Source organism: Aotus nancymaae, unplaced genomic scaffold (genome assembly GCF_030222135.1).
Source record: "Aotus nancymaae isolate 86718 unplaced genomic scaffold, 86718_ANA_hifiasm-v0.15.2.pri h1tg000011l, whole genome shotgun sequence".
NCBI lineage: Eukaryota > Metazoa > Chordata > Mammalia > Primates > Aotidae > Aotus > Aotus nancymaae.
In genome coordinates, this window is record NW_026988422.1 from 21,974,005 (window position 1) to 21,986,398 (window position 12,394).

Below are 12,394 nucleotides of genomic sequence, written 5' to 3' on the forward strand. Positions count from 1 at the left end.
CATGCTTTTGTCTTTTTTGATATGATTATTTTTCTTTTGTGTAAATACCCAGTAGTGGGATCACTTGATCAAAAGGTAGTTCTATTTTTAGTTCTTTGAGACATCTCCATATTGCTTTCCATAAAGGTCGTACTAATTTACATTCTCACCAATACTGTATAGGTGTTCCCTTTCCTCTGCATCCTTGTCAATGTCTATGTTTGTTAATTTTAATAATAGCCATTCTGACTGGTGTACGATGGTATCTTGTTGTGGTTTTAATTTCCATTTCTCTGATGATTAATGATGTTGAGCATTTTTTTATGTTTCTTGGCCATTTTATGTCTTCTTTTGAAAGATGCCTGTTCATGTATTTTGCTTACTTTTTAAAAAATTATACTGTAAGTGCTGAGATACATGTGCAAAACATGCAGGGTTGTTACGTAGGTATCCATGTGCCATAGTGGTTTGCTGCACCCATCAACCCGTCATCTATATTATGTATTTCCCTAATGATATCCCTCCCCTATCCCCCCAACCCCTGACAGGTCCCAATATGTGATGTTCCCCTTCCTGTATCCATGTGTTCTCATTTTTCATCTCCCACTTATGAGTGACAGCATGCGGTGTTTGGTTTTCTGTTCTTGTGTTAGTTTGCTGAGAATGATGGTCTCCAGCTTCATCCATGTCCCTGCAAAGGACATGAACTCATCCTTTTTCATGGCTGCATAGTATTCCTTGATGTGTATGTGTCACATTTTCTTTATCCAGTCTATCATTGATGTTGCCCACTTTTTAATGGGGTTATTTGTGTTTTCCTTTTTTAGTTGCTTGAGTTCCTTGTAGATTCTGGGTATTATTAGCCCTTTGTCAGATGCATTGTTGGCAAATATTTTTCCCATTCCTCAAGTTGTTTGTTCACTTTGTTGTTTATTTCTTTTTCTGTGCATAAGCTTTTCAGTTTAATTAAGTCCTATTTGTCTATTTTTAGTTTTGCTGCATTTACTTTTGAGGTCTTAGTCATGAATTCTTCACCTAAGCCAACGTCCACGCAAGAGTTTTTGCTAGGTTTCCTTCTAGCATTTTTATAGTTTTAGGTCATATATTTAAGTCTCTAACTCACCTTGAGTTACTTTTTGTATATGTTGAGATATGGGTTCAGTTTTATTCTTCTGCATATGGCTACACAATTTTTGCAGAACAATTTATTAAATACAATGTTCTTTTCTTAGTGGATGCTTTTGTTGACTTTGTTAAAGATCATTTAATTATAGGTATATGGCTTTATTTCTGGGTTTTCTATTATCTTCCATTTATCTATCTATGTTTATACCACTATCCTGCTGTTTCAGTTATTATAGCCTTGTAGTATAATTTGAAATGAGGTAATGTGATACCTCCAGCTTTCATTCTTTTTGCTTAGTATTTCTTTGGCTATTCAGGCTCTGTTTTGATTCTATGTGAATTTTAGTATTATTTTTTCTAATTCTGTGAAGAATACTGTTGGTAAATTGATAGGAATACTGTTGAATCTGTAGATTGCTTTGGAAAGTATGGTCATTTTAATGATATTAATTCTTCCAATCTATGAGTATGGGATGTTTGTTCATTTGTTTGTATCATCTACAATTTCTTTCAGTAGTGTTTTTTAATTTTCCATGTAGAGATCTTTTATCTCCTTGATTAATGTATTCCTAGGTATCTTTTAATAGCTATTATAAATGGGATTGAGTTTTTCTTTTGGTTCTCAGCTTGATCATTATTAGCGTACAGAAGTGTTACTGATTTTTATGCATTGACTTTTATATACTGAAACTTTACTGAGGTCATTTATCAAATCTAGGAGTCTTTTGAAAGAGTCTTTAGGGTTTTCTGGTTATAAGATCATCTAATCAGTGAACAGCTATAATTTTACTTCCTTTTTTTCCAATTTGAATGCCTTTTGTTTTTTTCTCTTGCCTGATTGCTCTGGTTAGGACTTCCAGTACTACATTGCATAGGAGTGGTGAAAGTATACATCCTTATCTTGTTCCAGTTTTTGGGAAGAATGCTTTCAACATTTCCCTGTTTAGTATAATATTGGCTATGGGTTTGTCATGTATGACTTTTATTATTTTGAAGCATATTCTTTCTATGTCTAGTTTGTTGAGGGTTTTAAAGTATTTTTGGATTTTTAAAATTCATTGAATAAAAATGATATTCCCTCCAGGTACTATCAAAAACAAAACTTCACTTATTCTTTTGTCATTTGTTATTGGCATGAATTCAGACTTTTGCCAGAATAGAGCCCCTTCTTATACAGATAGATGAAAAAAAAATCAATTATCATTCTTTGGGAAAAGTTGGTGAACTAGATATATAGTTCTTTTTTTATCATTATTATACTTTAAGTTCTGGGATACATGTGTAGAACGTGCAGATTTGTTACATAGGTGTACGTGAGCCATGGTTGTTTGCTGCACCCATCAACCTGTCATCTACATTAGGTATTTCTCCTAATGCTATTCCTCCCCAAGGCCCCCACCCACTGACAGGCCCCAGTGTATGATGTTCCCCTTCCTGTGTCCATGTGTTCTCATTGTTCAACTCCAACTTATAAGTGAGAACATGCAGTGTTTGATTTTGTGTTCCTGTGTTAGTTTGCTAATGGTGGTTTCCAGCTTCATCCATTTCCCTACAAATGACATGAACTCATCCTTTTTTATGGCTACATAGTGTTCCATGGTGTATATGTGCAGTATTTTCTTTATCTAAATATAGCAGAAATAGTAAGTTACCCTTTAGATGTGTGACTGGCAAACATTGAAAGATTGTCAGTTACACACATCCGTACTTGGGCATGTGGTCTTGAGGTATTAGCAATTTTACATCTTTTTCTCAGCCTAAACCAAACCCAAAACAAAACAAAACTCTTCTTTTTCACATAAGAAAAGGCTGAAACAGAATAAATAATCTTGGACTGTGGAAACATAAATTCAAAATGATGAAAGTTTTTTCAAACAAATAGGAAATTAAAGATTATGAATTTTAATTAAGACTGAGTTTTTCAAAAGCATAGTCTTACAGATGAGTATGATACATACCTTAAATTGTTCCTGCTAAACCTTTAGTCATTCATAATATATTTTTGCGTTTTTCTCCATGCGTATAGTCAGGAAAAAGAAAAAGAAAAAAGTTTCGGAATTATTTACTTTGCAGTTTGTTCTTATCTCTTGAGAGGCCAAAGCAAATAAAACAAAAAAAAGTACATAATTCTTAGTTTCAGAAAGCCATGAGTTTAGATTACAGCTCTGCCAATTTCTATTTTGATGACTTGGAACGGTTATTTAACTTCTGTGGGCTGCAGCATCATAAAAAATCCAAGACGGCTTCACCTAAGTTTTTGTTGGGAGGACTTCATGAGATAATATAAGTAAACATTAGCACATAAAGCATACTCAACAAGTGTTAGTTCCACTTCATTTCTTTTTCTAAAATTTTATGCTGATGTGAGCACTTAACATGAGATCTACCCCTGTAACAGACTTTTACGTGTAACAATACAGTATTATTAGTGACAGGTACAATGTTGTATAGCAAATCTCTAGAACTCATATTCATCTTTCATAACTGAAATTTTCCACTATGTTATTAGCAACTCCTCATGTCCCCCGGCAGCCCCTAGTAATCTTATTCTTTGATTCTAGGAATTTGACTATTTTCGATGCCTTATATAAGTGAGATCATACAGTGTTTGTCTTTCTGTGACTGGCTTCATTCACTTAATGTCCTCAAGGTTCATCTATGTTGTATATTGCATAATTTTCTTTTATTTTAAGGCTGAATAATCCGTTGTATGTGTATACCAATTTTTTTTTTACCCATCCATTTGTTGATAGACATTTAGGTTATTCCCACATCTTTGCTATTGTGAATAATGTTGCAATAAACATAGGAGTATGTATTTCTTCAACATCCTGATCCTGGGACACATACCCAGAAGTGGGTTGCTGGATCATATGGTAGTCCTATTTTTCAATTTTTGAAGAACTTCCATAGTTTTTTCCATAGCAGTTGCACTATTTTGCATTCCCAGCAACAGCATACAAGGGTTGTGGTTTCTCCACATCCTGCCAACACTCGTTTTTGTGGTTGTTTGTTGATAATAGGTATCTTAACAGATGTGAGGTCATGGTTTTGATTGTATTACCCTAATGATTAGTGACAGCGAGCATCATTGCATATACTTCTTGGCCATTTGCATATCTTCTTCGGAGAAATGTCTATTCAAGTCAGCCCATTTTTTAACAAAATTAAGTGTTAATTTTTTGAAAAAAATAAACAAAATTGATAAACCCTTAGCTAGACTAAGAAAAAAGAGAGACTAAAATAAAACCAGAAATGTACATAGAGATATTACCGCTTATGCCACAGAAATAAAAAGGATCATAAGAGACGATTATAAACAATTATATGCCAACAAACTAGATACCCTAGAAGAAATTTATACATTCCTAGAAACATACAACTTATGAAGACTGAGTCTTGAAGAGATAGATTGTCTGAACAGAACCACAAGTACTTGGAAAATTGAATCAGTAATCAGAAACCTCCTAACTATGAAATGCCTGTTTCTGTTTTTTAAGGAATATTTTCACTTTAATTATTTTGGTTGTCCCAACAACAAATTCTTATTAATGATATGATAATTTGAAGTGCATTAAATCATTGAAATTTAGAATTGGAACACACCTAGAGATTATTTATCTATTCTATTATTTATCACTTTTGCCTGCATCAAAATAACTTGAAGGATTCATTACAACACAGATTACTGGGCCCCACCCCCAAAGTTTCTGATTCAGTAGGTCTGAGGTAGGGTCTGAGAATTTGCATTTTTAACAAGTTCCCAGATATGCTGATTCTACAAATTAAACCTTACTTGCCCCTTTTGTCTACTGATGCACAGGGTTCTGCTCCCAGAACGCCCTCTGCTCTTAAAGTCTTAAAATTCTTAATAATTTTATCTTTTGATGTATGCTTTGTAAGTGAAGATCAATGAGACAATGGAGCGTGCACCAGAGGCTTGGAGCCTCTGCTTATGTGCAGCATACCTCCCACCTACCACTCATGCAGGTGATGACTAGTGTGTGGGGAAAGAGGCATTGTACCTTCACTTTCCACTCCTGTTAAAGTCTTCAGTATAGATAGAGGTGGTCAGGGTCAGGCACATGGTGACATTTTGGGGCATGGAGGCAACCATACTTATACTGAGTTGATATCAATTGGTGACTCTGGCATATGGTCAGCCAACCAGAGGCCATGTCTTAGATTGAGCCTCTTAACCAGTCTTGTTCCAGGTACCTAGCACTTCCTAGCAAACCATTTTAAAGACTTTCTGGGAGTCACCCATCTTCTATGGTTTGAGGTGGCAGGATGGGATCTATTGCTGTCCGGAGGAGAAACTTGGCAGCCATCAGACTCAAGTGTGCTTAAGTAATTCAAGTCATGTGGTGAGACCCCCAGATGCCTGTGAAGGTCTGCAGTCATTCTACAAGTATTCTCAAGCTCAAAGAGGCATCCCCATGCCTAAGAATGTGCTCCCTCAGGTCTAGTCTAGACTTAGAGGACCCTGTCTTCCTCCTTCCAACCTTCCTGAGACTGACTGGTTTGTCTCTTATGGCCAACTCCATGTGGATAATCATTTCATATCTCTGTGGACTAGCTATTGTGTTTTTGCTACAGTTCCAAATAGAGGTTAAAGGTTCTCATATAAAATATTTTAAAGATGAATAATAAAAAATCATGTTAATAATTTTAAATTTTAACTTTTCTTTACATAGAATATCAAATAGCAAATATAAAAGCACTTAAGAGATAGACCACAGAAGAAAGAAAAAGCTTTATAATTTACCACCTTCAATGGTACCTCTTCTCCCAATTTTTGAACAAAAAGGCTGCCGTAATTTGTGGGCCTAGTACAGTTTCATTTTGCACTGGGCCCACAAATTGTGTAGCTGATCCTGAATATATAATATAAATAGGAGTTTAAAAATCCATAATTAAGTGTGAACTGGAGTGAGTAGTCAAGAAGTTAACAAATATTTGTTGAGCATATGACATGTCCAGATATCATAATAAGCACTGAAGATAAAGCAATTGCAAAGTCATACAAAGTTCTGTCCTCAGAAAGCTTACATTCTAGATAGGAATTGAGAAGTTCTGTGGAAGTTGAGAGACAGTTAAAGTTTAAACATGTATATGAGGGAAAGGGAAAGTAAATATCTCAGCTTAGACTCCTTAGGACTCCAACTTTAATATAATTCTTCAGCCTCTCTGGAACCTTAATCCAGTGATTCTACCACTTTCATTGTCATTCACCCCGTTCATGTTCCCGCTTTCTAACTTAAATTTCACAGCCAAGCTCTGTAATGCTTTTATTTCATGCATTTTTATCTCTCTTGCCTCTTTTTTGCTTTCTTTGCTTTGTCATGCTTGTTCAGCTTAATCTCAAACCTGGTTAAATTCAACTCTACCTATCCTATTTCTATGCTCATGTAGCTGATTATGGCTAGAGAAAATTATATAACCACACTAAATTGTCTCATTTTACCATAAATCATCACTAACTTCAAATGGGCTCTTATACTGCTAGGTAATCACGTTATATTTTCCTAGTCCTTGCCCCTGTTACTCCTGGACAACAATTGCATATTTTCTTGTGTATCCTTTTGGTTTTTTGTTTGTGTGTGTGTTTTGTTTTGTTTTGGTAGAGATGAGGTCTCGCACTGTCACCAAGGCTGGAGTGCAGTGGTGCAACCAGAGTTCACTGTAGCCTTGAACTACTAGGCTCAAGCAATCCTCCCATCTCAGCCTCCTGAGTAGCTGGGACTACAGGCATGCCATCATGCCTGGCTAACAATTACATATTTTATCTAGTCTCTTCAAACCTCCAAAACTTACTTTCCTGTTTTCAGTTTCAGCAATCACCATGTGTCCTCTTTCATTGAGAAAATTGAAACAATCAGATAAAAACGTCAATAGCTATCATGACATCTATCAACCTATCTGCTTGTATCTTCATGGCCTGCATATTCTCTCCTACTACAATTACTAAACTAAGTTTCTAACTAGGTGATTCACTTAACAGAATCATTCTATCTCCTGGGCATATCCTAAAGGGAATCAAAGATGCAAGCAGGGAGAGCAGTGAAGAGGTTAATATAATAATATGGATGAAAAATGAATAGAGGCTTGCCTGAACTGAATGGTAGTTATTCACTAGACTCCACCTATACTCTAGACTCTACTTATACACTAGGTTCCACTTATATACTAGACTCTACCAGCTTTCACCTACTCAAGAATGTCAATCTAGCAATTTTTCCTTTGTTTCGTTTATAATAAATGTTTTTCTTTCTACTGAATCGTTATGTAAATATATTGTCATCTCTTCTATTAAAAAAGAGAAACAATGGATCTAGGCTCTGTTTTAGTCATAAGCAATATAGTAGTGAATTAAACAGACAAAAGTAAACTTACCTTCTATGGTAAAGATAGATACTGTATGTTATAAATAAGTAATTATATGGGATATTAGTTAGTAATAAATACTAAGGGAAAAATTAGAGCAGAAAAGGAAATAGGAATTCTTGGTCATTTCTCTGGCAATGTATTATAAAGGCTACCATTCCTACCTTAAAACACTTCAAATTCTAGAATGCTATTTTCTCCTGATTTTCTTCCTACCTTCTAGCTATTCCTTCTCAATCTCCTTTGCTTGTTCCTCCTCCATTTCAGTGAACTTAAACCAGAATGCCCCAAGACTGATTCTCTGAAATTTTTCTCTTTGTATTGAAGCACTAGATGAATTCAGCCAGCTTCATGCCTTTAAATGTCATTTGTAATCTGATGGCTCATACATTTATATTTGTAGTCTGGACCTATCCCCAAATTTCTAATATATATCCAGCTATTTGACATCCATTTGGATGTTTGGTATCTCAAACTTAACATGTTCAAAACTGAGCTCCTGGTATTCCTCTCATTGCTCACACATTTTCCTACATCTATTCCATTCTTCCAGTTTCTCAGGTCAAAAACATTGAAATCATTCTTGACCCCTATATTTCTTTCACACCCTAAATTCAATTTGTTAACAAATCCTGCTGGCACAACCTTTACAATATACTCAGATTCTGACATTGCTCACCATCTCTACTATTACCACACAGTTCAAGCAAGCCTCTATCCATTTTTCACCTAGACTATTATACTAACCTCTTCACTGCTCTCCTTTCTTCCAGCCTTGGTTTCCTTTAGGATATGCTCAGGAGGTTGGGTGATGCTGTTAAATGAAAGTTAGATTATATCACTTCCATTCTCAAAATCCTTACATCTCATGCTAAGTAAAAGTCTAGGTCTTTACCATATCCTAAAAAAACCTACATGATCTAGCTCTACTTTATCTCTCTGATCTTACCTCCTATGAATCTTCTTGGTATTCTAGAAAGTCAAGATCTATGAAGAATCTGAGGTTTTATTCTACTTGTAAGCTAATAAATTTAGTCTTCCAGTTTCACGGGTGCTGATAGAAGACATGAAACTCCTGGATCAGAGACAAAGGATAATTTATTACAACAATCATAGAATATCAATATTTTGTGCTGGTTTCCTGAACCGTAATTCCCACAGGATGATGAAAAGAAGCCTTCCCTTCTTTATTAGTTTGCTCAGGTTGCCATAATGAAATACCACAGACTCAGTGGCTTAATCAACAGAAATTTATTTTCTCACAGTTCTGGACACAGAAACTCCAAGTTCAAGGTGCCAACAGGGTAGATGTCTAGTGAGGGCTCTTCCTTTTGTTTGCGGATGGCTGCCTTCTTGCTGTGTGCTTACATGGCCTTTTCTTTGTGTACACATTAGGAGGTGGAGAGAAAGAGGAAGCATGTGCTCTGGTATCTCTTTTTAAAAGGACACTAATTCTATCAGATTAGAGCCATACCTTTATGATCTCATTTAACCTTAACTATTTCCTTAAAGGCTCCATCTTCAAATAGATCCATAGTAGAGGTTAGGGCTTTAACATAAGAATTTTTTTACAACGAGTTGGCAGGGGATGCAAACATTCAGTCTATAACACTATTTAAAATTTAACCACCTTTCCCCAATAATTTCTATCTTCTTTTCTCCTTTGATTTTTTCCTTAGTACTTATTACTATCTAATATCCCATATGATTACTTATTTATCAGACATAATATCTATCTCTACCGTAGAAAGTAAGTTTTATGAAGGCAGGGACTTTTGTCTGTTTTGTTCACTACTGTATTGCCTATAACTAAAATAGGGCCTAGAACACAAATATGTCTTTCATACTATATGTGTTGATTGAATAAAGTTGTAGTGGGCAAGGCTGGTTATTTGGGAAAGCTGGAGTAAAGTTCACTCCTAGCCAGTGAGATCTCTTTAAGAGGAAAGTCCTAATTAATTAATTGTGTAGTGAATTACTTATGGTAGACCGAATAAGGTTTTCTTATTGAAGCCCTTAAATTTAAGCTTACTTTGTACCTTCTGAAGTAGTAGTAGCTGCTTATAATTTAGATTTACTTGAGTTTTTTTCCAGTCAGTAAAGATTGAAGAAAAAATCCTAAAAGATTAATAATACATTGTTTGGAAACCCTAAACCCTGTATAAACCTAATGAACAGAATATAACCAAAGCATTTATGACCACAAATTAGGAAACAAAGCAGCTGTTTTTGCAAGGGCAGCTTATTGAGAAATTCATTTCGATGCTGACAGCTTGTATGGAATGAGGATAAGTAAAATGGCTTCCAAAATGTGGATTTCTTGTCTTTTTAACCTACTGTCAGCCATTTCCAAATCAAGGATGCAAAGACATACTCAGAAAAGTCTTTCTATGGCAAGTAGTTAAGAAAATTTGGTTTTACTGAATAGCAGGATCAATCCTAGGTTAATTTTAATTAAATAATTCTTCATAGCTTTTGGCATTTTTCCTTCATAGGAGATTGGGAGAGATGTTCTTTTATCCCTTGATCCTTAAAATGCAGTACCTAAACTTCTAATCCCCTAGCCTCTTCAGTTTCCCTCATATACGTTTATAGGTTTCTTAGTTTTAAAGTGGATTTAAAAACACAACTAAGATATTAAATCATCCCAATATACTCTTTTCAATTTGATACATTTTAAGGTCTTTATATGGACTTTCTAAATGAATATATTTTTTTCTGTCACCCTTTCCTTTTCAAGTCTCTGTTGCATGTACACCCTTGAGGCATATCAGTCTAAGCTAACATACTCTCTGCATAACGTAAAAGGACAAAGGAAAGAAAGGGCAAATAGGATACTACTTAGGGAAAACTCTGGAAATATCCAAAGATCAATAGAGCCCAAACTACCTCCTAAGCTTTATAGTGTGTTGTCCTCCAAGACTGGTGAAAATCACCTGTAGACATAAATCTGGCATACATTCATTGTCAACCCTGGAGAATCCAGGTGAGTAAAACCCCTTTCTGTGTAAAGATCAAAAGCCTGCCTAAGAGTTGAAGGTAGTTTTTTTGTCATTTTTATATGATTAAAATTGCCATCATGAATTCTAGATATTGAAATTTCATAAGTGTTCAATTTTGAAGAAAAATCAAGCATTTTCTAGCAAATTAGCCTATGAAAAAAGAAAATGGAATAAGATGGTGTGATTATTCTTCAGCTGAAGTTATTTCAATAAATAAAATCTGTACATGTTTAAAATTTTCTTTTTTATAAAAGGATTTAAAGGGGAACCCAAGAATCCTGGAGTAGGAATCAGAAAAATCTGACCTTACTTGCTAAACTTTCATAATTTTTCTGGGTCTGTTTTTTCTTTTCTTTTTTTTAAATATAATGAGAAGGTTTGACCAGTTGATATCTTAAGCTCCTTTTAGACCTAACATTCTATGATTCCAACTTGTTATACTAGATGAACTCACAAATCTACTAATTCATATACATTAGTGCAATATTATGACTCTATAGGTATAAATTGTCACAATGTAAAACTTTAATTGCCCATAGATGCTTTAGAACAAATTGACATGTCAGTGATGTGCAATTGTTTTTATAGGTACATTCCTCTCATTGAAAGGAGCTGTGCTAACATTCTCCTGTATGGATCGAACTGGCGGATTAATGCAACCTCCATATGAAGTTTGGAGGGATCCAAACAACATAGATGAAAATGAAAAATCTTGGAGAAGGAAACTGGTAATGAACTCATCGTCTGCATCCCAAGAAATAGGAGATCATCAGTATACAATAATCTGCTCAGAAAAACAAGCCAAAGTCTTCTCACTGCCTTCTCAGACTTGCCTTTACGTTCATAACATCACGGAGACATCTTTTATACTGCAAGCAAATGTGGTGGTCATGTGTAACAGTGCCTGCTTGGCCTGCTTTTGTGCTAATGGACATATCATGATAATGAGGTACTTGCCTTCTTATAAATTATCTGGTAATCACAACAATAACAAAAAGGTACAATTCTAAAAAGTATATGTGTTATGCCCAAGATGTTATTAAGAAGCAACCTGAGATTATTGTTTCATTATGTTTCTGAATGTTTTATTGTTCAACAATTTGATGAGAGTTTGGGGTGTTTGTGTTTTGTTTTGGTTTTTGGTTTTTCTTTTTTGCTAAAAATGCTTGGCATTGTGAGTGAAATATATTTTTAATTGCTATAAAGAGATATAAGAAAAGAATGATTTTTCAATCATTTAACAAATATTTATTAAGGATATGTTATCTCCCAGATGCGATGCTAAGTACTGGAAATAAAAGATGAATAAGCTAAATGGAAAAGAAGTTAACTCTTACTTTTCCTAAGTTTCATACTTCACCCAAGAATTTTACATATGGAATTTCATTTGATCTTAGAACTTCTCTAGGGCATAGGAAAATAAAGTATTATTTTCATCCTCCATTTTACATGTGTTAATAAATTAAAGTTACACAATTTGCCTGAGGTTACAAGTGTAGGAAGAGTGAGACCAGTACTGAACAATATACTAAAAGTTATCAGACACTTTTAAAATAAGGTATCGCCCAAGAGATTTCATTCTGCTGTTAGTGAAATTAAATAAAACTTATAACACAAAAAAAATTACCTAATGATTTTATGAATTCCGTAAATAGCTCATAAACATATACCATATAGAAGTCACTGCCATTCTTTTTAATATCTCACTTATTTCCAAAAATTATTGAGACAAGCATTGTACTAGGTCTGTGAAGGATATAAAAATTAGTAAAACATGGTCCTAATCCTTAAGAAACTCATTGTCTAACTGGGGAGATAAGACAGATACACAGACATTAGAACAAAAAGAAAATGTAAATTCCAACAGAGGAAATATGGGATTAGCTACAACTTAAGTTCCC

At 34.6% G+C, this 12,394-nt stretch overlaps 1 protein-coding gene across 9 annotated transcripts in view; it reads left to right on the forward strand.

The window, feature by feature from the left end:
- The window catches only part of STXBP5L (syntaxin binding protein 5L), a 440,807-nt gene that overhangs the window by 412,256 nt on the left and 16,157 nt on the right, over positions 1-12,394 (forward strand). For all 9 annotated transcript variants that reach the window (XM_064374676.1, XM_064374677.1, XM_064374680.1 and 6 more), the window contains one exon: positions 11,082-11,442. In XM_064374676.1, coding sequence (XP_064230746.1) covers positions 11,082-11,442 — 361 coding nt within the window. The remainder of the gene's footprint in view (positions 1-11,081; positions 11,443-12,394) is intronic.